Source organism: Pagrus pagrus (assembly GCF_965226575.1).
Source record: "Pagrus pagrus genome assembly, chromosome: 16".
Classification (NCBI taxonomy): domain Eukaryota; kingdom Metazoa; phylum Chordata; class Actinopteri; order Spariformes; family Sparidae; genus Pagrus; species Pagrus pagrus.
The window spans coordinates 13,018,724-13,045,803 of NC_140200.1; the positions used below are offsets into that span (position 1 = coordinate 13,018,724).

A 27,080-nucleotide genomic window follows, 5' to 3' on the forward strand; every position below is an offset into this window, starting at 1 on the left:
AAAATGGATTAAAACAATGAAGTTGTGTTCATTCTGGGTCAAATAGGCAGAGTCTTGAGTGTTTTACCTCCTTTCTTGTGATCGTCTTTAGACATCTTGATCTTTCCGAGCTTCATGGCTGAGAAAACTCCCTTCCCTGCTCTGGTGGAGGAGTCAGCAGATGGGAGGAGAAAGGAAAGGGAACATATATTATGAAAAATAACTTGTGTCTGATTCAAGTCTGATCCAATCAACCAGTTTTATGTTTTTCTTATTAAGCTCACCAAAAGTTGACTCGACATTAAGTACTGAACTTGACTTGAGCAGGAAACCCCACTGCCCACTCGTGGCCCTAATAAAATGCAACCCAACACCTCAACGTCCGTATATCATGGACATCTCTCTAACTTGGCTGGACATTTAATTCCGCTGGATTAAATCCCCCCTCTCGCCATCAACCCAAACAATTCTCCAGACCCTCAATCACAAAACAAGAGTATCAAGTGTCTCCACATTGATATGAACTGGATCACATATCACCGCACCAACAAAGAGCTTGTGATGCCATCAGCGGAACGACAAATGAGGCGCCTTAATAATTAAAAATGAGTGTGACCGTCCAATTTGCTGCGGATATGGATACATGTCAGGGAATTAATGAATAGGAAGGTTTTCCTTTTGTTTCCTGCAGCATTCAGAGTCGAGTGTATCAGAGTTCAACTTCTGCTTTGATCTTTTGCCCCGTTATTGTAGAGGCAGCCTTCGACCTGATGTCGTGGAATATGGAGAATTGGTTTCAACGAAAAGCATGTCAACATCTCATTCGATGAATTCTTGGCTGACTACTTAGAGAGATTTATAAAAAAAAGCCTGCAGCCACGTGAACTGGAATAAAAGTCGAGAAAAGACAAATGAGCCACTCATCAAAATAAAGAGAAAAAGCGTTTTCAGTCAAATCAAATCAAAGACATTCACACTCAAGGACACGCTTTGAATCTCAGCCTCCGTCATGCCTTTAAAGCACAGTTTTATCAGCATATTTCCAACTGATGGGCAAGTTTACTGATTTGATGAGCATGTGCAAAAGTTTGAAAGAACAGCAAAGAAAAACATATCTTTTATCTGTTAATTGGAGTTGAAACCCGGAAACCATTTGTCGACTAATCAGTCAACCAGCAGAAAATTGACAGGCATTTTCAAAAGGCACTTTGGTCTCAGAGAGAAACTGGGCAAATGTCCATATATCCTGACACGTTATAGACTGTACAGCTAGAATGACTGATTGAAAAGCAATTTATTGATAATGAAAATTATCAGTTATTCACCTCCTTCTCTCATTTAATCTATGATTCATGCAATAAGATGTTAAAACGATAGACACACACACACCATGTGTGAAAGAAATGTGTTTCATACATACCACATGAAAGACACCACTCCACAGAGAGGTCAGATCACCAAATATCCACCCAACACGTTTCCTCCCCAAGCTTCCTTCTATTTTAAACTATACTTCCATATCTTTCACCTGTCAGGTGCAGATAGTCCAGACCAGCCAGGTAGATAAAACATGGACAGAGGAGTGGAGGATGCAGGAGAGAGGAGGGGAAGGAGAGAGAAGGAGGTGGAGGAATAGCTGGAGATAGAGGGAGAGGAGGAGGATGGAGTGGGTTGGGCTCTATTCACCACCAAGGAAGACTGCAGTGGAAGCTGAGCCTCCAGAGTTCATAACAAACTTCATGTGATATTGTGCTGAAGCTGATTGATCAACTCATTGAAAAAAAAGCTAATCTCAGTGGCACCAGCTGGGTGTTTTGGAATATGCAAATGCAGGTGTATTTCTTCCTCTGTGAGTAAAATTGCCACCCATATCACACACAAGGGTAGACTTAACTTGACTTAAGGCAACATTATGTAGAAATTGGCACCCAAAGGAGAAGGAAACCAATATCGACTGAGACAAGATGCACGTGAAATACCCAGCTTTCATCCCAACTAGCTCTTCGGCACTTGAACAATGGTATACTACTTCTGCCTTTGCATCTGAGAGAAATTAAGGGTCAACAAGAGGTCAAGGCTTATGTCGGAGGAACATAAACATATAACCGATGTCGTGTTTATTGTGATGAAGACAGCCAACTTGTACATCAGCTGTTGTGGGCATGAAGTTATAGTAGGTGAGGATGTAGCAGCTCTACCAGCAGTAAGGAATCAATCTCCTGCACAAGAACATTCATTTTCACCCCAACAGAGAAGAGAGTCATTGCGTATTCTGGAAAGCAAACACATTGAACCACCCAATATTTGACTTACTTGTCTTTCACTCCCTTCACTTTCTTTGCCCTTCCTCTGCTGTGCCAAGTTAAGAATAAACACAAGGACAAACATTAGAGAGAAACGCTTTCAGCAGGAGGCCATGGATGAATTTAAAACGAGCTGGAGTTTAACAAGCCATCCCTCTATGCTGATTTAATGACGAAACATAACCTTCAAAGATGTCAGTGAGAAAAAGCGAAGAAAGTTCACAAGAGGGGTTTCCAATTAGAGTAAGGAAAATATGCAAATTCACTCTTTGCGGAAGAAGTTTGCAGGTAAAACTCACAAAATGTCAAACTTTAAAGAGAATACAGAGACGGCTTGTTGAGAAGTTGAGAACCAAAGAAGACAATATACTTGTTATTTTCTCTTTCCTTGTGTTCCTTTGATCTGAAATAAAGACCGTAAATGCATCAGGGACTATCACAAAAACGGTAACATCCAAGCACTGCACATCAACCAAACACACAAACAAACACCTTGAATGAGACGTGAAGCTCATTCAAGCGTTGCACTGACACAGAGATAATAAGCTTGCTATTGTGTGCAAAGCTAGCTGCTGCATATTTAAAAATCAGATAACTCAGGCAACATATGCACATGTGCTTGGAGTTGAAAATTAACCGTACTGTTTGTCTGAGGGAGACTGTGCGGGAATCAATAATACATGAGAGCATGAATAAATTGCCTCATTACACGTGTAAATTGCAGCAAAGATGTATGATCAAACCGAGGCTTTGGAATTATTCCCAGGGTTATTCGATGGTACCTGGCAGCTCGATTTCTATCTCCTCAGTAAAACAGGGGTTTCAAACGGTGAATAAAACATGCTCCGCACAGTTATGAATTCATCCATAATGTGCATGTGAAGTAGTGGGATGAGGAGCAGAGCATGGTTTTGTAAATTGCAGTTAACTCCAGAGATCAGCAAGTGGTCAAACATTAACGTGTCTGCAGGACAAGTACTGTGAAAATATTCCACTACATGTAAAAACCCTGCATTCAAAATCTTACTTCAGGAATTTAAACTGCTTTTCTATAGCTCTGTATGTTGCATTTTACTGCTGTAAATGTTCAAAGGGACAGTACACCCCAAAATCACTCAGCTTGTGGTGCGCAAAGCTCCAGAAAACACATTGGAAGAACTCAACAGCAATGTCTCTTTCCAGAAGTTACAACACAGTCACTCAAGATAATCCACAGAGCTTGTCGTTAGCAGTTTCATTTTCTCTCTACTGAACTACACCGTATCACCACGCAGAAGTAGATGTGCATCTGCTCGTGAAATTGCAGAACCTCCTCGGCTGAGCTGTAACATTTAATAGCTTAGGTTGTTAGCTACTACAAGCTAGAGTGCCATCTAGTTTCAATTTGGTTCTAGGGAAGGCAGACGTCTCTCGACTCACTCAACTCACACCCAAAAATTCTAGATGCATAAACAGCACCTCAGGAAAGAGGAAAAATATGTATTTTGGAATTTGGAGTGAACTTTCCCTTTAAGGTTGAACTAATTTTAACTACTTTATATACCAAAGGGCAGAGCAATGCATTATATTCTATAAAAATCATTGTAACTCATCTAGCCTTTATACTAGGTGCCTGAAGCTAATGCTGCAGACACACAAAGAACATTGGTAAAAACAGGAAAACCTTCCATTATGCTGACCGAGGACTACTTGCCTATTAATCCAAGCCATGACCCCACTGCAGGGCTCATAGCCACATCATTTCAATAGCTTAAATTATCTACTTTTGCAGCTGCATATTTTGAAAGGTATGTTAACAAGTGAAATAAGATATGAATTAGTAATTTGACAGCTGCTTGTTGACACTTTCTCCAGATGGAAGATACTTTCCTTCCAAATTACAAATATCACATTCAGAATTACAACTCGGAGGCCGATGTGAATGTTCTTCTGACTTGGTGATGGTCTGATTACGGTCTAAATGGTAATGGTTACATTCTTGGTAAACTATAATTATACAGATGGACTGACTGTTACATACTCTATCCCCCTTTTTTTTAAAAACATTTGCTGTGTTCATGTTTACTATATCAATTAAAATGTACTACCTTCGTTGTTCACTGGTGATTCTTTGTTTCATGACATGAGGGACACTATATCAAATCCGACAGTTGATCTATACATTTATAAATTCACTTGTCTTGTTTCTATACAAATGGTGTCACTTGTGTTCTTGGTATCTCTTTCAACGTATAATCGCTATCATTGCATTCCAATACTGCTTTCACACTTTTAGTGAAGACAGTTACTCCAAGTAAAAACTTCAGTGGCCAACTTCTGTCCTCAGTCTTTAATGGAAGTGTGTTTAGCTTACTGAAAGTCTGTGTGCCTACACAGCAGTTACTTTGAATGAAATGCTCAATGAAATAAAACTGTTCCTTCTGTTTTAATTACGTCCAGAATTTGGTTCTAAATATGGCATATAGCACATTATTATAAGTACTGTGTTTTCCCCATTTGCATGTGTTTTCATAAGTGTGTTGAACTCTCTCAACCCCTTCACTATAGAAGAAAATAAAAGAGTGAAGGGAGAATAAAAAAATAAGCTGCCAGTGATCAATAATTCATTGACATATACTGTGTGTTCTGCTCCAAGTGCTGTGCTGAATGGGGCTCACTGAGCTGGCCTGCCCACACCTGTTCTTTCTCTCTCACACATATAGAGTGGAAGCACATACAACATTTCAGTGCTTCCAGGAGCCGCTGGACTGGAGCCAGAAAAGAACCGGCTCGTTCTGATAACACAGTTGGGGAATGATACTTTCACTGGAGCAGAACCCAATGTACTGAAACCTTATTGAACGCTCTGCAGTCCTCTGTTGCCCTCTCCCTCGATACTTTTTGTTTCTGGCAGATTTCTTCCTCTACTGCTCGGAGCATCAAGTCATGATTTTCACGCACTTTCAACTGTGATATTGACATCTTCTCTCAAGTGCTTTTGTGTGGCTGCTTCATTTGCAGACAGGAAAATTAATTAATATTCTTTGCCTGTGATCTTGCAAGTGTTCATAACTTTACCCTCATTAGTGTCACATAGATAGAAGCTTATGCAAGATTAATGGCCTCACACCCAAAAATAAAAGCACGCTTTGAGCCTTCATGGCCTACATACAGCAAACAAAACATTTAAAAAAAATCTTTAGGGGGTTCGCTGTGTTTATTTGTGATTCTGTGTGTTTCCACATGATTTTAGAGTGTGTTCATGCAGATGACTCATCACCAATGCAGACTGGGGAAGCATGAAAGAGGAAAGGAAGAATGACGGTGAGGGAGATAAAGGGGAAGGAAGAAGCAGGAATAGAACATGAGACAACGACCAGTTTTTCTATGAACATCCATTACTTTTTAAAATTTTAATATTCACTCCAAAAAGCCCTCTTGCATTTTTTACTCTGTTATTGCATCAACTGGACTGGAAAAAAAAATCCCTGAACAATATCAAAGGCCAAAAGCTTTCAAAGACCAAACGTTCCTTTTCTCTTAACATCCCTGATGATGTCTGAGAAATTCCAAAAACCTTTTTTTGTCATCTAATAAATATTTATCTCTAATGAGAACATCAGCTCTTCCAAATCCTTGTGTTTCCCTATCTGGGACAAACACACAGGTGATGCAGAAACTGGGATTTACCCCAAGAGGCATGTCTTCATGTCATCGTCGTCTGCTCCCACATCAGTGCTTGGAACACAAAAATAACAGAGAGGAGCTCTTACACGCTCGATCACGGCGTTCAAATTTACGCACCGTACAATCACACGCAAGCTGAGAATGAGAATCACGGCAAACCACAGCAAAACACAACAACGACAAAAACAGAGCAGTCCCTTGAGAGAATACAGCTACACGAGAAGAAACAAGGAATGTCAAAGATTCAAGAGGCAAATGCTTCAATCCAGAATCTGTCTCAGCAGAAGGAAACAAGAGGGAACAGCAGAAAAGAAGAAAAAACAATATCTCCTTTAGATTATTCACAGGATTGAGAACAAAAAGACACATGAATCTTTTTTTTTTTACTTTTTATACATTGTACAGCTTATTCTTAAACAGAGATGGATTCTGTAAAGCCTTATCTGTGATGGCAGCAGGTCAGCAAAGTCTCCACTCACTCATCTGAAGATTTTTCATTTGCTGACAAGGGCTCACTGGTTCACCTACTATGTTTTAGCCTTTCCAAAACCAAAACCAGAAGACCAAAAGTGTCAGGAATGAACTGAGTAGAACTGGGAACGTTAGCATGTCCAGCTAACTAGCTGCTAATGTATTTACATGCTCCATTACAGAGAGAGTTTCAGAGTAAGAGCATCATATAACCATTGAAACTGCGTCCTCCTGCCTGTCCCCAGTGATGGGATGTAACTAAGTACATTTACTCAAGTACTCTACTTAAGTACAATTTTGAGGTACTTGTATTTGAGTATTTCTATTTTCTGCTATGGTTCTATTGTAAAAAAGTTTATTTTTGAGTCTCATTCGCAACTTGTCAAATACTGACAGCAGTATTTGAGTATTTGAGTATTTGAGTATTTACTGTCAGTATTCGACGAGTTGTAAGAAATCAACTTTCTTACAAATAGGACCTTCAGTATATCCGTAGGCTACTGTATATAAAGTATATCATTTCTGTATTAGCTGATCTAATGTTATGGATGTTTCCACAGGGAGTCAGTGCTGCAGTGAGCGGACCCACTGAGATAAAAAACAAGTGAGATTATAGACTAAACACCACCTGCACCACAGCGCCGTGTGATGATACATCATCAACATGTGACGACAGAGCTGTCTTTGAAGACACAGCACATTACACTGATGGACAAATGAATCACACGCTGGCAAAAAACCCCCCCATAATAAATAAATCATCACTTGTTTCAGTAAATTATGCTTTCAACGGAAGCTTTACTCAGGCTGAATTGCCCCCTTTGAGCATGGATTTGATGTTATGCAAATGGACCATGCATATTAAAATGGTTTGAATAAACACAATGACTAGTTACTGCACATGTTTCAGTGTGGCCACGCCGATTAATTCATCGTAATTCATTCAAGTGATTTTACAAGAAAAAACAATCCTGTCCTGTGGCCCTTTACACCAGTGTTAAAGTATGATCCCATTCTAATATGCAACCCCATTTCATCCCATTGTTTGTTCTTTTTTTTTTTTTTTTCCAGTATTTGATGTCCACAGATCAAATGACAATTGGGGCCTTGAATCCATTCTCTGCTTGTCTGGCACATGTGCTCCTCTGCATGCACTATTCAGCAGATCTGCTTCACTGGCAGCAAAACCATGCAGAAGGTGATTTATTTATTAGGAATAACAAAACCCCTGCAAAGCCGTCTCATTGTGGAGCCACGGATAGCACAAAATGCTTCATGGGCGCCGCCATAAATCATCCTGCAGACACAGAGATGATTTGGAGGGGGCACAGGCCGCAGAAATGAGAGGTGATAGCGCTGGGACGTTCATCTTCGAGTCCAATTTCACTCAATTAAGAGGATGAGAAGGAACCAGTAGGCCTTAACAAGCCACCTACACTCTACTGCAGTCATGTTTTAAAGTTATAATGAAATTCGATGCCAAATGAAAAAACTGCACTGTGCACACACTCGCCTGTAGAGTAAGCAGCATATATGACCTTTATGGCTGCAGGTGATATAACAGAAATAGACAGCAGTGGGTGGAGCTCTGTGGGCCATGTAGACACAGTTCCTCTGTTTGTTCTTCCACTCTGAGGGAGTAAACCCAGAGCAGTTATGACACGTCATGGGAATAATCCACGAGTTCTTGTTTTAGAAACAAACTAAGACTCCTCTTCTCACAAAGGGTTTAAGGCTGGGGTTGTTAAGATTGTAGAAACCAACAAGAGCAAGCTAAATTTTGAAAGTATCCAACCAAAACAACCCCACAACCCCCTCCCTCCAGAGCCAAACCAAAACACATGAACGTGCACTGTCCGACTACACTGATGCCAACTGCCTCGTAGAGCTCACTGACCAGCTGGCAGATGTACTAGCGGCTAATTTGCTACGCTCAACAAACTCTCTTAGCTCTTTCAGTCTCATGAATACATAAATGAACAACACTGTTAAATGCCCCAATCATGTAACAAAGGCAAAATAGTGTTCACAAATGTACCTGTCTGAAAGACTACCTAGTGCTACAGTTACTCCTTACAGCTGTATGCGGTGTGCTTTGTGCAACGTTAGCCGCTTAAGGAGTGTGTTGCAGCCCAGTAGCTTTGTTCTTTGGCTCAGGGGCTGTTTGCTTTGTGCTAATGTTAGTCACTAGAGGGTGTGTTAGCCACTAGAGGAGTGTGTTGCTGCTGCAGCGGCTCTTTCATTGGGTTCAGGGGCTGTGTGCTTTGTGCTACTCGGTTGACGGCTGAACGACGAAGTCTGTCACTGCTGCTGCTGCTCACTCATCACTTTGGCAAGCAAAATGTGCAAAGTGCAAAGGGTAGAGTGCACGCAGGCAGACTGGTATGTACATAAATACACAGACAGAAAGGCCTGTCCTTTCATATGGGCCGAATGAGACGACTGGATGGGCTCATTAGAGGCCTGCAACAGTTACGAGATTTTTTCCTTTTAATTGTCAAAGCATTTGATTTATTTATTGCTGTTGGGAAACAAAGTGATCTTCTACGAGCATAAAAAAAAAAAATCTTCTCGAATAACTTATCAACCCTTGCTTTTATTTAAAACTCTTACATAGACTGGTAACCATCCTTTAGAAATCCTGAGATTATCATAATACCTGCAGGACACATAACCCTCCATGATGTTATCAAAAGTATTTGACTTAAAGCAAAATTATTACTGATGATGTGATATTGCTTTGAAATATTGCACCTGCACCAAAGAGGAGATAAAACAGACACACCAAACAACAAACCAAACGTTGGGGAGAATCATGCAGACAGGAAAGGATGCGGGAAATATACCTTGAGCCTAAACTGTTTATGACATTCTCGTCCTCCTTTTCCTCCTCTTCCCTGGAGGAATAAGAGATTCATGCCCGGTTATCATCTCCTGCACATTTACGCTTCATTACCAGAATGCGAACAATTAACACTGGCTATAGTAGAGAGTGTCAGAATTTAAGACTCAATGAAACATCTTTAAAAAGCTTAATAGTGAAAACCTCTCAACCAGAGATAAAGTAAGCAGCTGGTAATATAGGATATAAAGGGTTTAAATGAGAAGTGGCAAGGCTATTAAAATTTCCCCACAAGCCCATCAGTCTGGCCAACACCAGGTGGATTAGAGGTGGATTTGTTGGCATGGGAAGAAGTTATTGGTATTTCTGCAGCAACTCATTCACTTTTTTGCCAGACAAAAGCCCTACGGCAACCCTGACAAGGTCTGACTGACAGCTCTCTGCAAAAACAGCAACTGGATGACAGGTGCATCCATCACAACAAGGACGGAGGGCTGCACCTGAAGAAAGGTGAGGAAATGTAAATGCATGTGCTAGAGATAGATTCATTGAATGCAGAATTTAAGTTTTAGCTTCATGAGTTTGGTGACTATTCTCATCCCACTTTTATTGAACCCTTTTACAGTCCTTCTCAACAGCTCTTTTTTCTTTCCCGACCAAATCCAAATACTGTATCTGTTATATAACACCCGTGGGATGCTCTAAAACTTAAGATTAGTCAACTCTTCTTGTTTTCTTGGACTGCCTGCAGTCTCGCAACAGCAGACCCTGAAATGTTTTTAATTCTATGCCCTGAGACGGGCATTCAGTGTCAACAAACAAAAACAAAAATGCATACAACGGCATTCAGTCCCACACATACACAATTTCTCACCCGCCCATTCAACATGCAGCATAATGATGGACTTAGAGGTCTGGCTGTGCAGATAGTCTCAGTGTAAATCGATAACACCCACAGATTGTTTCACATACTATTCAGCAAAAACACGACAAGCAAACCACACAGGAGGACCCCGTAACTGAGCAAAGAGGAAAAGAGCAGCCCGTGGGGCAGAGGGTTTTTCATTCTGAATCTATATAACCACGTACAGCCTGGGATTAGTTGTCTATTTTTATGAACAACCAAATGCACTCACTGTATAAACAGACTCTGCAGTTTGACAAAGTTGCCGTTTACAAGCAAGGTTCACAGGTTCAGTGCCAATGAAATCCATTTCGAAATCCCACAACACATGATGTGGGCTCTTTGAAAGACAAGGACGAAGACATCTGCATTCAATAGTAGGACCGCTATGCCATTGTTACACTTGTATCTGGATTTGTAAAGAGCAACAGATCATTGGCCTTATGCCCTGAAAAGTGTCATGTAGATTTTCAGATTCTTTAAAAAGATAGGGGTATTCTAGAGGGAGGGGAATCGCCAGTACAGCCTCTAACTTTTGATTTAGAATCCAAATTGTGTTCAATATACTTTACTAATATACTAATCAATAGTACTGAAAGTACCATAGCGCAGTAAAAAAGCAAAGATTTGCATTCAGTGACGTTTCCTGTACCAGCACTGTGTGCAGGTACAAAAAAAGAAGAACCTATCAATCTGTATTGTGTGCCGAGGACCTTAGCCGCTGTATAGAAAGAGGTATCATGTATAATTTGTCTATTCTACTGTTGTACCGAAGTTTAAAACTCAATCACAAGTTACCATTCAGTTACAGAATTGATTTTAACATTTTGCTGATCACTAGCTCCAAGCGACATTGCTGAATTGCTGCTCCCTGATGAGCCAGACTGCAGCCTCAGATCCTCAGTCAGGGCTTTGCAGGCTGTTTTTGAGTCCCGGCACAAGACCAGAGGCAGTCAAGGCCCCTCAGCTTTCAAAGTCCCTGCCCCAGGATATGAAGCTTGTAGTGACATCTTTATAACTGTACTGTACACACACTGTGAACTGTTTCAAAACAGAGTTACACACTGTTTAGAAAAGTACAGTATAAATAGATTGCTTAAGATTATTGTTATTATTATTAGCATGTTAATCATGACACTGACAATGATGGTGCTGCCATTAACACATCTACACTAGAATTAGCAGTTAGCATGACTTTCCAGCTCACAGCAGACAGTTAAAAAGAAAGTTGGAGTTTCAGATGTGTTATGCAAGTAGCAGCCAATGTAGACCCGAGGCTCTAGCTTCGTGTAGAGATCAGGAGCAGACTGCAGAGGTCTGACAACTTCTTTCTCAACACCCCCACATTTTTTTTCATTTTCAAACTTTTTCACATACTATGCAGCAGTACTCCACAGCATCTGAAAAACACATTTCGATGTGTGGAATTGGTTCCCCACACTTCTGATGTGGCAAATCTGATCTAAACAACTTCTACAGCAACATCCGCATCATATATAAATGTGTTTACAGAATATACTCTGCCTCCACAGCAGTGACAGATGTTAAAACAGTTGGACAGCATGAAGCCTCATCAAAGTATGAATGTCAAATCCATTTATGTACCTCAACGCATTCAAGTAATTTTCTCATCCATGTGTGCCGCAGTTATACTGTTACTGTTAATGATCTCTTATAAATTAAAGCACATAATTAAATCACCAGTCGTCAAATTAGTATTTAGAGGCAAATCAACAACATTTCACAGCCTGGTGAACTGTAGCATAATGTGACAGAGTTAGTTTGGAGATGGTTTGTGTGATTGACTCACTTCCTGAAGGTCGGTATGGATCCTTGTAAGGACCGTCCAGGAGACGTCCCTGAACCGTGGCTCTGTCCTGACAGCAAGCTGTCGGTTTCAAAGGTAAACATCCCATCCCGGTCATCGGGAACATCCAGGAACTCCCCGTCGCTCCACACTCCCACTGCGCCATCCATCGACTGGTATCTTATCTCTATGGTAACGTTAGTCTGAGGACAGAAGGAAAGCAGATGAAAATGATCAAACCTTAACTTCCACAGAGGAGCAGCTGTTTAACTTTAAAGATGTTGGAGGAGAGATAATTTCATCTCAGCCATTTTTAATAATAAAAACTATAAAACTGGTGAGCAGATTTAGTTATTTCACCTCTCAGCTGCTTCAAGCTGCTTCAAATCAAGGGCTTTATGTCATGTCTAATCTAGAAACTTCTATGAATGCCAGAACTGACAAAAGCATGAATGTCCCTGACACTAATATTGTTTGTTTGTTTGGCAGGATAACAAAATGCTTTCATGACTGTCATAACTTATACTCCTTCAGCTGTCAAGATTATTTTAAATTGCTTTAAAAAGAAAAGCCTGAGGAGCACAGGCTTGTCATATCATATTAATTATTTTCCCTGTAATTATGTATTCAAGTTCAGTTTCATTAAATCTTTCCATGTAGCCTTTTAATAAAGTCTTACTGTATTTAACCTACAGTACAGTGTGTTATCATTGTATCTTTGTGGCTTTGGGGTCTGAAACTTTGTTCCATAATAAAACAACTGTTGGATGGATTGCCATTAAAATCTGTACTCCCCAGAGGATGATCCCTTAAATCCATGTGATCCCTTAAATTTTCATCCAGCACCATCATCAGGGCGACATTTTAATTTGTCCAATGCTTTGGTTTATGACCAAATACCTGCAAAACTGGTCAAACTAAACAACAGCCGACACCTTAAGGCTTAGTCGGAACTTATCTACAGCAAATCATTTAATTTTGCTTAGAAAAAGCTCTCAACACCGGCGACAAACTTTAACAGGACTATAAATCATTTCCTCTCCCTGGCATTTGCAGGGGGGATTCAGGCTGACAGTAAATGTTAGTTTAATCCAGGCCAGAAACAAGACATGTAGTTTGTCTTTGGTGTCTTCTGGGGACTTGGTGTTTGGACAAATATTATCCTCCTGACAATGACCTCATCTTTATTACGGAGTGGCCAATTTATTCTACTGACAAAGACAGATGAGGAGAAAATATACACGGGGCGCTTGTTCCTGTTTCTCCCTTCCCTGTGTCTCTCTTCCTCACATCCTCGCAAGGCAATCGCTGTAGTAGTCCACGAGGAGTAAGATTTGTCACTATGGCAACCACGCCAGTGCAGTTGTAGGTTGAAAGTGTTGCTCTCAGGTGATGTTCGATTTAGTTTCACCAGTTTCTTCCTTCAGGAGTGTACATCACTGAAATTCTCGTAAGTGTGTGTGTGTGCTTTGATTCTGTGTTCGCGAGAAACCACAAGAACTGTGCGTGTGTGTGTGCGTGTGTGTGTGTGTGTGTGTGTGTAAGCCCTCGAGCACTCCCATGCTGTGTGTCATCATCCCAGAAACATCACATCAGCACTACCAGCTCCACCAACACAATTCTGCACCCCGGGGTGCATTAAAACCTCAAACCATTAAGTTCCCCCACACACATCCTAGATTACTGCCATACACATGCACTCCTACATTATTCACCAGAAAAATCATCCTAAACACTGAGCTGCTCGCGGTTCAGCTGTTTTAAACGTTTTCAATCAATAGAGAATATCAGGATTAATGACAACAGCAAGCGTCTTAATGTGCTGATGTTGCTAAGAGATTGTAACGGTGCTTGTTGAACGCAAGTGGCTTTATAAGCCATATGATAGCAGTTACTTCTCCTATTGTCACCGCTGCAGGTTGCATTGGAAGATTGATTTCACCATTTAATGTCCCTCTGTTTGCTTGTGAATGCATTGTGCCGGCTGTTAGGATTAATTTCAGTTCTACTGCTGTAAGGTGAGTCATGTCATTTAATGACTATAAGCTGTTTGCAATCTAGTTTTCCCTTTCAGTGCGCTGCAAAATCTGACAAAGGGACTTTACTTTAAAAAATTGAGGAAACTGATTACCTTAACAAACTTCTTTACTTGGTAAATCTGAGGTAATTGGTTTCCTGACTTTTAAAAAGTAAAGTCAACTTTTAAAATTTACAGTAAATATATTCTGTATCAGCTTGTCCCAGCTCATTACTTAAGCTACGTGAGTTAAATATTTAAACCCAAAACGCTATTCTTTTTTATGGCTGCTGCACTAACTTATACATCCTTTTATACCCCAAACCCATCTGGACAAAACGTTGAAATATCCACCCAAGTACAGAAGCCATTCACAAACTTGATAAAAAAAAAATTGTTGCCTTCCTATTAGAGTTGAGTTATATAATGTCAACCAGGTCGGTTTATGGAACACATCAATGGGAAACACTTCAACACACCAGACAAAAAAAAGGTCAGATAAAGGAAGAATAAAATGTAATTTAACTCCCCTTTTCATCAGTTTCTATTACTTTAAAAAAAAAAAAAATTATTGTCATTTGTTTTCTTATTATGCTTCTTGACTTATAATATTGCTTTTTTTCTTTTTATTCTTTTTAATCTTTCATTACATTTTCCTGCTTGCTACATTTCTTGTAATGCACCAAAACACCAAGGCAAATTCCTTGTATGTGAAAATCAACCTGGCAATTGATTTTTATTCTTATTCTGGTGAAATGTTTATCCAGCCAGCACAACTAGCTCATTTTCTCAATTCTAATTTTGCCACGGGCAAAAAGATAGAAAGACAGAAAGATAATATTATAAACACCCCTCCTGGAGTACAAGGCACGACCTGCTGCTCTAAGACATTGTGCATATTGACTTGTAACAGATGATTACACATTTTTCCTGGGGAGAGCTGTAACACAGACACACTCCGAGTACACACTCTCAGCTAACGTCTGGTCATTTGGTTTTCTTGGTTGTTAATGCAAAAACCCAAACAGCAAAAGCTATAACTACATTACTCATTAAATGTTTCCAACCAGAGACATGCAGAGGTTCTCCATAAAGCTCAACTTTCTCACAGCGTAACTCCTTTCAATGGTGAGAGCAGCGTTTAGCTTTACCTTTATTGATGTGTTGTTATCGTCAATGAGTGTGTCGGTCAGCTCTAGGTGTCCCTCCTCAGCCACCTTCTGAAGTACCATGCAGAAAGTCCCCACCAGCCTGCAGGAAAACACCAACAGAGAGCCAGTCTTAAACAGAAATCAATAAAATCAGTGCACAAGATCAGTATATGGTGTTTCTTTCCTTTGTTTCCCCTCTGTCACCCATCTGTTCACATCTTTGTAAATGTACACACTCATTGTCACGTCACCAGTTCATTTACTTTTCAATTTACCCTTATAAATACTGACAATTATCACTTTTTTATTCGCCAGAAGCGTCTGTCCTCCACCGCTCTGTCTCACAGTGCGCAGGTGAGTGAGTGCCAGTAATACAGTCATGACAACAGACGGCTGTGTGGTAGGTGGTGATGGATATGAGCTGTGACAGACATTGACAAAGTGCCGTACTGCCTTGTCACCCACTCTTTACAGTGTGTCACTCCTCTAAGTGATTTAAATGATGTAGATAGCGGCTCAAATAGACACAAACACAAACACAATCCTTCTTCCTTTCCCCTTGCATAGCCTTTTTGTTGTACAGTACATGCAATTGATACTAACAAGAGATGAAAAAGTGTTAATCCTTGTTTTTGCTGAGTCAGAGCAAACATAGCAATAACCGTCTGTTGTATTAAAGTTCTGTTGCTGCTTCTTTAATTTCCATGTGATAATGGCATTTTCAGCAAATCAAAACATTCTATGCATATACAGGGAATAATATTGAATGGCAAACAAGCTGACCCATCAGGATGATAAAGATTCAGTGTTGCATTTTTGGGTTATTTCTCATTTACAATGCAATATTCATTGTGTTTCTACATTAAAACAGACCACTGTCAGAACGTTTACTACATAATTTAACACTTACAAAAAGCATAAAACCGCGGCTGAAATTGGTTTAAACTTTCAAAAAGTTACGCTTTTAAGTGACGCCACAGTGTTTTTCCATTTAAAAACACCGCACAATTTAAAAATCGTCTTTGCAAACATTTATGATGAGGGAAATTCACTCTACAGACCTCGAGGATACACACAATGCATTTTGGTTCAACTGTGAATCATCAATCCACTCTATAGCTTTACATGCTTTCAGGTTATTGGTTTGGTTTGTTGTTCAAAGCACAAGAGCTCAGACCAGCTGTTATAATCCACCTCCCCTGTGCGGCCTTCACTGGCACAGGCCTAACAATATACTACAAGAAGCTCTATTAAGAATCGATTTGAAAACTTTGGTGAGACAATTAGCGAAACTGTTAACGTCTGTAGCACATCAAAGGGAAGCTATTCGAAAAGCTTACATTGTGCAACTCAGGTAGGCAAACATTCAGAGCTAATCTCTTAAAACACATTTCAGCACTAGGCAGCAATTCTCAGCCACTTCTCTTCAGCTCTTATCAATGCCTGAAGGACAAGTAACTCAATGGATGGAGACTATTCAGTGGGACATTCATTCACACAACACACTGAATGAAAAGGTTTGTATTCATTTGCTGTTTAGTTTGCTCTCACTTGAAATTTGCAAGAAAAAGTTCTCTCTGTTTGAATTGAAAAGTAAAGCTGAAGGTTACAGAGCCTCTGTGCTCTGACCCAAAACCTCATGCAATGGTTTATTATGTTAGCATTGCTATTCTGCTTTTTTTGACTATAATTCAAAACATATTGTTTATTGTCATTTGACCTATGTTTTGAGGTCAGCTGTGTTTAGAAAAAATGACTGAAAAAGACGCCGCTCGTTGCAAAAACTGCGCTCTGACCTGAGCTCATTGGCCGTCCAAACTGGGAGTGCTCACAATACTCCAGGGGTGAAAGCTACACAGAAAAGGGTTTGGACACTTCCATGTTGTAGGCAGCAACAAAATGATAACAAACACACCCAACAACACCGGGCAGGAAGGACAGAAAATATATCTCCTGTCAAAGAAGTTTAAAGTTGTGTTTAAAGAACGGAGTTGGCAGACAGTGAGTGATGGACTTCACAGGAGCCTGTTTGATCAGTAAACAGTTACAGACTAGAGGAACATAAATTATTGAAGAGAATTGTTACCAACCATTGGTGAAAAACAGATCTCTTTTAAAATGTGACAAAACTATGGTTAACAAAAATGACTTAGCCTTACAGAAGCATCGTGGTTTGGGTTAAAATAACTACTTTGTGAAGCTCAAGGGTACTTCATTGTCATGGTTGAATAGAACATGACTAGGACTTCATGTTGCTGTTAAATACGAGATCATTAGACGTAGGGTTCATTTCTACAAGCTGCTCAAGGATCCTTCATAGAACATTACAGTGGGAAGAAACCCAGTACAGTCCCCATTCAGCGGGCCAATTAAAGCTGGTGAATAATTTAAAGAGTTTCCCCCAAAACAGTTTGTTGTTCGCAGAGTGAACGGTCACACACCGAGAACCTGCAGCACAGCCCACACTGAGCCACAGCCATGTGTAATTTCTACTGTAATGGTCACAAACTATATTTACGACTGCAAATGCAGCTGTGTCGCTAAATCCAGTGCATACATGAAATACAGGATAATACATGTCAAAATGGTGCAACAAGACGATCATTAGGATGAACAGACACACAATCACTTAGCTGGATGTGAGTCTGCAGGGAGAGATTCCACCACAAAACGATCGATAGCTTACGACTTGGCACACACACACACACACACACGCACACACACACACACACACACAGAAAACAACCACTGGCACGGCAGCCAACGATTTCCAACAAGACAATAAAGACTGACGACCACACGAGAGTGAATTGGTTGAAGATGGCTTATGTCACACTGCTCCCAATCAATCAAATATAAATCCTGAAGAGTTGTTTTTTCCTTCTTCCTGTTTTTGTTGATCAAATATGGCAAATTCGAGTCTCCGCAGTGCAAGAGAACAAACTGTAGGTAAGTTCGAGCCATATTCCTAAGCTCCCTGCACTTTCTCCAATAAATACAGTTTTCAAGCGTCAATATATGTCCTTCAAGCAGCAGCTCGGCTTGCCAGAACTCACACGCATTTTCTTCAGGAAATTAATTCTCTAGTCTCCCTCTTTCTTTATCTCCATTTCTGTCCTCAACCATAATTTTTTGCCTGCTAGAGTTGGTGGGGGTGAATTAAAGCTGCCTGTAGGAAGTGAGGCTACACTTGCCAGCAGAGCTTCAAAACTTAATAACAAGGTAAGTTTAGACTTCCCAGAGTTTGACTTCACTTAAATCCGAGTTATGAGAAAAAAAAAAAACAAAGGTTAGTGCTTCCCCTCAGGCGCCGGCAGATGCTTTCTTTGTGAAAGTGCATATCTGCCAGGCTCCCCACTGAATTACTCCATGCTCAACTTTACAGGCTTGACGTGACTCAAGAAGCTCTGTAGGGATATCAACGGTTTTATGCAGTGAACTTTTTCTTTCAAGATGAACAGAAACTTCTGCACCTCTGAGCAATAACACTGCAATACTAACCCCCCTACAGTACAGTTGGCTCTTTACTTCCCTGGTCAGCGGAGATCAATATGTCCAGAGCTACTTAGAAAAGCAAATGGTCTGTCATTTCCTTTCAGCCATTGTAACGTGTGTACAAGTGCTGAAAAATTGAACCGAGCAGGGCCTATCATGTTCTGGCTCACTTTTTAGCACTTCAAAAGGTGGCATTCATTATTGATTGAAGTTCTGCAAACAATTGACTTTCATCTGCTTTATAATTTAGAGCTCCCTTCCCTTTCAATTTGTATTATTTTTCTTCGTCAGCCTCAAGTTGCTTTTACAAATCGGCGCATTACTATGACGAAATCTCTGGCTCAGGTGAATTTCAGAAGCTTTGAAATGCAAAATATTTTTTTTCCCCCCCAAGTCAAACAGGGCTTTTCCTCAAGGTTGTGCTAATCCAGCACAGCTGCTGGTAACTCAACTGGAGGACGGTGTGAAATGGAAACGTTGCAGCTGACAGGTGTGTGTGATTTGGCCTTTGATGAGCTGAGGAGAAGCTGAGCACTGCGTCAATATCAGTGGGCTTACAATCATATTATCCATGAGAGACTTCAGCAGACTGGTGTTCACTGGTGTTCAAGGATAAATATCTATTGATGTGCATGGACACAATCAATACTTGGGTGCTGCTTTCAAACACACACACACACACACACACACACACACACACACAAAATCATAACACAATCCTTTAACCACAAATAATAGAAAAAGCTATTAAGACTCATGTTTTGTACAATCAGTCAGTGTCCATCAGCTTTAAATGCAGATCTGTGTATGTGGTTATACGCAGTATTGTGCCTTTTGCTGTTATACAAGCACAGCATTGTTCCAGCTTCACAACAGCTTTGGTGATGGATTAATTATATGTAAATACAATTTGATGCACACTTGGATTATTCACATGCCAGTCCGTAGAAAGTGAGAGGCAGGTGTGTTTTTAATGACACTCAGCAGGAAACATAACATTTTGTTCAGTGTAGATATCCATCAGTATACTGCATTTACATGAAGAAGTGCCTGGTGTTTAAGGAGTGGGTGATGGATAAAATCCTCTGTTTTAATATCACTGCATTGATATTCTGTATCTTTTCATACAGTCAAGTTTATGGAAAATGTATTGAGGAACTGTAACTGTAACTGTTTTTGGCCACTGCAGATCACATATAACAGCGCTTCATCACACAAAAATGATATTCAAAAAAATCCAATGGTCATTAAACTGTCCTGCTCATCGATTTACAACTCACTAAATCTGCGATGATAAACAGCTTTATATTATCGACAGTAGCACCTGAAGCACAAGACTGAGATGTTAAAGCTGAAGCAGTGACACAATATCCTCTGAGTATACAAGAGGATGAATGGGAAGATGAACAGATTGACAGAGGCAATGAATAAAGTACTGTCCGGCCTTATTGCCTCCACCAAGGAGGTTATGTTTTCACCCGTGTCTGTGGTCGGTTGGTTTGTCAGCAGGTTTACACAAAAAATACTGAACAGGTTTTCGAATACTTGGATGGAGGATGGTTCTCGGTCCAGAATAGACCCCTTTAGCTTTTGGTGCGAATCCAGATAATGGAATAAATCCAAGAATGTTTTCTCACTTAACATTACAGGAGGCATTTTTTCGACATTGTCATTAACTTCTCAGGGAACAATGCATGGATCTTGTTGAAAGAAATCTGGTGGATGGTACCCATGAGTGAGAACAATTTGATGAGGATCCTAGATCTAGTGAGTTTGAATTATGGTTAAGCAGTTATAGGTGGTTTAAAATTTAGAGTGATACGAGGTAGGGTTGGATGATGGCAGCTGAAGTGGTATATGACGATTTGTCCAAAGTGAAACATGGTACTAGACGATGACATTGTTGTTTGGGGGTGGGGGTGAAGGGCAATAGTTGCCACCTTTTCCCACTATCCCACTGTTGCTTCTACTAATCTCATCCGGCACAGAAAACTGTCTGTAGCTAAGCAAGAAAACACAATAACAACGGCACGATTGAGAGAAACACACTGACAGTGGTCCACAGGGAGGAAACACTGCCTAGTGTCTTGGTTTCGCCTAACTAGGCACGTCTAATAAGAAAAAAACAGGACATGGATACGCAGCAACTAATTTCTTTTCATTTTCTCTCCCACGTCACAATCACCAACAACTCTGCCTTACATAATACTTTATTGTGCTCTGGTGGGGTGCCTTTTAAATCACGATGTTACGATGATCACGTCTCTAGGTGATGACTGTCAGCCACGACAATCGACAACAGTATTGTTCATGGGCCAATCCTTAAAACAGGGCTGTTGAGTTTGACAGTGGATTAGGCTCGGCTGAATTAAAGGGGATTGTTGAGCCTTGCCGGAGGTATTTGTCTACTGAGTGCCATTCTAGTTTGTTTATTGACCCGCAATGAGAAAACATTTCATCCTTAATACAGCTGTCAATGTAATAACAAAACTAAGAGTCTTCAGCCATGCTAACAGCTCTGTGAGGCTGCATTTGGGCATAGTGATGATGTGAGCTAAAAAATATGTTTAATGTTTAACGCGTTCATCATCTATAGTTCCAATAGTTGAGAATCTAAATAAACTAAAATGTGTTTATGCATCTGGTGAAAAGAAATATTACATAAATAAAAGGTACACAGTGTCCACAGTGTTCATTCCAATGCTTCAGGCAAGAGAAAGCCAAGATAAAATTCAACAGATGAACAGGTTTATGTTTAAGCTTACATTTTCAGACTAAGCAACAAATTGCTGAGTCTCAGTGTGTACAGAATGACAGGATTATATAGCCTTCTTCTGGAGCCAGAAAAACACTGCTGATGGGCTTCCAATGAAAACCGTAAAGATAAACACACCCATGGATGGAACACAATAAATTGGTAATGGGATAATTTGATTTAGTGCTGAAATCAAGAGGGGGAAGACAGTCTTATCTTTCCTCAGAGGAAACTGTCTGCAGTAAAACTCTGAGCCAATTTTGAAGATAAAACAGTGAAAAAGTCAAAAAGTCAAACACATTGAAATTGAATACTCACGCTGAACACAGAGCAGGGAAAGCACTTCAAAAGTGTTGCAGACTGTTTTTAATTAATTTATTAATTGTCTTAATTCAAAGGGGCTGTTCCTTTGGTGCTATACCGCCAAAAATTACACAACATTACATAAATAAAACACAGAATTACTGCAGTTATTACTGTAGGCAGTCCTGTAGGCAATTCTTTTGTTATAAATTGTTTTACAAAACATGTTAATCATTGAGAGGCTTATTTTAAAAAAGTCATTAACAACAGAGAACTTCTAACGTTCCCACTGTCTGAGGGGGGAAGGACTGTAGTTGGGACACACACCACATTTAATAACCTGAAATATTGTGTAATAGCTCCTATTTTATGGTTAATGAATGAGCTCTATGCACCAACATATTTAAGTTTTTCTTTCAGGTAATTATGCCTGACCTATTGCACTGTTCTTTACTTGCCTTAACCAAAAAGCTTTCAGGCTGAAGTCAGCAGCCATTCAGGCTTTTAAATTGAATTTAGAGACACATAAGGCCTGTTTAGCCTATTTACATTGCTGGCTCCATTTTAGCCACCAGTATTTCATCCCTTTACTTACCTAAATAGTTTTTCCTGTTGAGTGGTAAGTCAATTTATGACCGGGCAGCTGGTGACATTGCAGAACTTTTAATGTCGATTCGAGCCACAAGATCCTCAGTCAGAAGCCTCTTACTGTCGCAGGTGTTCAGAGCACAACCCCACGTTAAAACAATGAAATAACACTCAGGAGGTCCAGTTGGAGGAAAAGTTCTGCAAGTCTGACGGCTTATCAAACATGGTAACCCTCCACAGTGGTTTATAAGACTGTGAGATGGGATTCCTGTTGTACTTTTTATCATTGTGCACAAATTTCACTGCCTGTCATGAATCCACTGTCCTTAACGTGAACGATGAGAATATTTAGTATTGCATGATTTGCAAACACAGCACATTTCGTACAGTGGGTAAATTCAAAGTAGTAAACTGAAAGCAGAGGGATACAGTGTCACCTTGTGTAATGTTTAAAATGCAGCAGGATTCATACGCTGCTCGGAACATACTGTTGTGCTGTTCAATTATAGTTTGGATGCTAAATTCACTTATTATCTTGTTATTATCTTGTTTCTTTCAGTTTTCTGTTGCTGTTTGGTTAGGTTTATGCAACAAAAATACCTTCTGCTTTTGATTTTGGTGCAGGCAAACAGGTTCGAGCAGCCACACAGCCTGCGTGAGCAGTGAGGCTGCAGCAGCCCATCATCAAATGTTTTTCTCAGGAAATTCAGGAAACTAAACCAAATCATGACAAACACGATCTGTGGATAATCCTATCAACATCATTCCCGTGGCTCACAACAGTTTCCATGTCTTTATCGGTAGGATATGTCACAGACATGAATAAAAACATAAATAGGTGAAGGGCAGCATTCTTCTGGTGCATCATCGCCATTATTGATCATTATCAAGGAGAAGACTTCATGTAGAAAGATAGAGAAGGCAGGAGCCGTGCCACAGCAACGACACTGGACAGTATGTGACACAAACACACAAGAAAAGTAAAAAAAGAACAAAGAACAACGAACAAAGAATGATAAGCCGTTCGTTTGAATGGCTCTGGAAAAAGAACGAAGCCATGAGATCTGGCTCACTTCAAAGAGCTGTGATTCCCACCACAAATGACATCGTGATGTGTTTTATTTGGCGAGCCCTCTGCATTGGCAACTCCACTGCATCAACGGACTGGTCCCATTCAAATTGATTAAGAGGATCAGTTTTTAATGCAGTGCAAGCTGAAGACCAGAGATGAATGAGCCTTTGCAGTCAGAAACTACCCAGAGCTTTTTTTTCATTCCAAAAATGATTCGCAGAACATAATTGATCCTTGATTTAAGAACATGTCTGTGGGGCTTGTTCCCATGAAGCCCTTCAGGTGACTTGCAGGCCAACCTCACAGAGATCATGTGAGAGACAGAGGCGTGTCATAACAGCCTTGTTGACAACTTACGGAAATGTGGCCTAAAAAAATAACATCAATGCTTCCAATTCTAATACCAAGGTATTCCTCCATGGACCCCCTGGGAGTCACTGACCTCAGGTTGGATCATACACTCATATAACCTCCTCTTTGCACCAGTGCTCAGTAACTCACACACAAGGTTCTCCACCGCGTGCAGAATATAAAAGCATATCTCTCAGCCACAGGGGAAAACAGATAATAAAACACGGTCTATATGCCACTACAGCACACAGACCATCATGCATCACCGCTTTCTCTTTGTGTTGTGGTAATGCGATCGCACTTGCGGTCGCAGGGTGTGACACACTGGCCTTACAGTGTGTTGGAGCCGGCAGCGATGAAGCAGATCAGTTACCCTGCCTGTGGACATATGGAGCAGGTGTGAGAACAACACAAGCTATGACTCACCTTGAATTATTTACCTAGCTAAATGTGTGCCAGGCTGTGTTTATGTGTGTGTGTCTTAATGTGTGTGGGTTAAGTGTCTCTGCATGCAAGAGGGCTTGTTTGTGTATATCACGCATGCATTAAGGGTTCTGGTGTTCTCAAGCTGTGAATGGATGAAAAGGTTTCAGAATTGCATCTGGTTTAAAAATAGTAACACCGTTTATGTTTGTCTTTCTTTTTTCTTGCTTGTTTTCTCTCCAATTCCCTAGTGAAATTCCTCATTTCTGTGCTCAAAGCTGCAAAGAACGTCAGATATGTTTTGCAGATTTGCTTCAGTACTTGATGTTTGGGTTTGCCAATACACAATGATGAAAGTCAAGAGTCACAATGTAGTCTGGTTCCAGACTGCTGCAGTTCTTCAGTTATTAAAAGAGGTCTAGTGTTTTGCTTGTTGACAACGGCTTTAACAAAATGAAAAACCAACAAGGCCAGGCAGAGCTTTGAAGGCGAGATTGAGACTGGGGACTGCATCTTCTTGTGTCAGAGCGAGAAATATAGTACAGAGGAATTTAGCATGTTACTATGCTAGCATTTTAAATTACAGCTGAGGTTGATCTGAATGCCATTAGTTTTGCAAGTATTTGGTCATAAACCAAAGTGATGAATAAATTAAAATGTTGACCTGATGACAGATGAGAATTTTGAGGATCCCTACACTGAGTAGACTAGACACTTCATTTATCTTCAAAGCCTGGTGCTGTTCCCGAAGGCATGGGATTTAGTCATTTTAATGCTCCCAGAATGACAATGGGTGCAACCAGAACTTTCTCAAGCTCTGACACAGCGCTGTGGATCACCAAGGTTTTTCCAGTTCATCCTGAGGAGGACATGAATGTGTGCATCAAATTTCATGGCAATCCATCCAGTCGTGAAAGTGCTATTTCACTCAAAACTGAAAAAAGTGCGCCTAAATGTGGCTCTAGAGGAAATGACAAGGGATCACCAAATTTAGCAGTGTTCATCCTCTGGGTACCATCAACGTCCGTACAAAATTTCTTGCCAACCCATGTATCAGATACTGAGATATTTCACAGAATAAGTAATAATTTTGTCTGCACCAAATTTCATGGTAATTTTTCAAGTTTTTGAGATATTGCACTCAAATCAAAATGGTCAACTTTATGGTAGCATTACAGGAAAAATCAGAGGATCACCAAATTGATTGTGTTATCCTCTGAGAGACCATGAATGTTAGTGCAAAGTTATGTGGAAGTTGTTTACTAGCTGCGACACAAAATGGCTTCAGATTGAACGATGAAGAGAAACGTCACTTCAGTTTGATTATCAAACTGGTTCTGTTGTAAACTTTCTGACCCTCTGTGAATTGTCATGTGTGGCTGTGAAATTCTCGTCCTGATTCTGTTGTCCTCTTCCACACGACGGCACCAGAAAAATCGTGACGACAGTTAAGAGCTGCCTTGATGTAAAACTGATTCAACACCTGTCTGCACACCTGTCACCAGCCTTTATCTCTGAGCTGTCTTTGTAAGTGAACTACTTTCAGACGTGACAGACAAGATGAGGTCACAGAGATAAAATATAAAGGCGGTGGTACACACACATACATCACCACCCACAGAGACGACTAATCTAGGTTTTAATGACTGCGTGGGCGACATAATTTGTCCTCAGTCTGGACAACATCAACCAGTCGTCGAGATGAACGCAGCCGTAACGATGAGATTGCGGACGCAGCAGACGGACAGACTTCCTGGCACAAGCTGCTTAGGTTTTTTTCAGATCCCGACACATCAAGAAAAAACTTCAAGAGAAACGACGATGAAAACGGCAAGAAAAAGGGGAAAAAGATGAGGTGGAGGGGTCGGGGGAAATAACCTAATTAGCCATCTTCCACTGTTGCCTCTGCACAAATGAGTTCTTACAAGTAATTAGAGTGCTGTGCAGGGTACTTGGAGCAGGTTTTAATATTAGCGTATTGCTCAAGAGCACTTAATGTTAGAACTGTAAATGGCTCATAATTGAAATACACCCTCCTCCACTCGGGACTTGTCAGTAAAAAAATACAAACCATGGCAGCAAAATTTGTCTAAATGACAAATATTCTCATCAACAAACCAGTATTGTATCGAACACACACACACACACACACACACACACACACACACACACACACACACACACACACACACACACACACACACACGTGCACACACTGATAATTACAACATAAGACACAATCAAGATGACATCGTCAACTAAAGCGCTGTGTGTTTTTCATTTCCTGATTGTTTGGAGAGTGTAAAGTGACAAATGTGCCCATTACTGAGGATGTAGTGGCGTTTCATTACCTCCAGCTCTGTGGTTTGGAGCCTGTTACACACACAATTGGGTCAATTTAGAACAAGCTATTAGGGAGCAAAGGCTTTTTCTCCGTCAGCTGAGAAACATGCGCTGTGTGACAGTCTGATTTGGTCACAGGCTGGGACCGGAAGGCAGGAAGGGTACTAAAACCACAAACACTTTACTCTGTAATGTTGCTTGTTGTGGTAAATGTGGTTTCAGGACAGGCTGTGAGCAGTGGTATACCTTACCTGTTGGAAAAGACTTTGCTGTAATTGTATATTTGGATCTCCAGCATCTCGTTTCCATCCAGTCTGCTTGCAATGGGCCATCGAAATGTCTGAAAAAAGACAGAATATGATGTTTAGACGATAGTGGGCCTGCAATTTAAAATTATATCTATTATCGTTTAATCTAGCACCTTTTTTGGGGGGGGGGGAAATCCACAAATTGTTGGGACTATAAAATGAGGGAAAATAGTGAAAATACCATATCTTATTTTCTAGACTCCAATGTGACAAAGCACAAACTTTAAAATCTGACAATGATTATGATTAATTAAACAATGAATCTGTTATTAAACCTCAACTTCGCACATTCAATTTCTGTT

The 27,080-nt window shown here is 40.4% G+C and overlaps 1 protein-coding gene across 12 annotated transcripts in view; it reads right to left on the reverse strand.

Moving 5' to 3' along the window:
* The window catches only part of otofa (otoferlin a), an 88,762-nt gene that overhangs the window by 34,498 nt on the left and 27,184 nt on the right, over positions 1-27,080 (reverse strand). For all 12 annotated transcript variants that reach the window (XM_084377861.1, XM_084377865.1, XM_084377855.1 and 9 more), the window contains exons 3-6: positions 26,722-26,810; positions 15,141-15,240; positions 11,976-12,175; positions 68-141 (exon numbers count right to left, since the gene is read on the reverse strand). In XM_084377861.1, the coding sequence (XP_084233987.1) occupies positions 68-141; positions 11,976-12,175; positions 15,141-15,240; positions 26,722-26,810 (463 nt within the window). The remainder of the gene's footprint in view (positions 1-67; positions 142-11,975; positions 12,176-15,140; positions 15,241-26,721; positions 26,811-27,080) is intronic.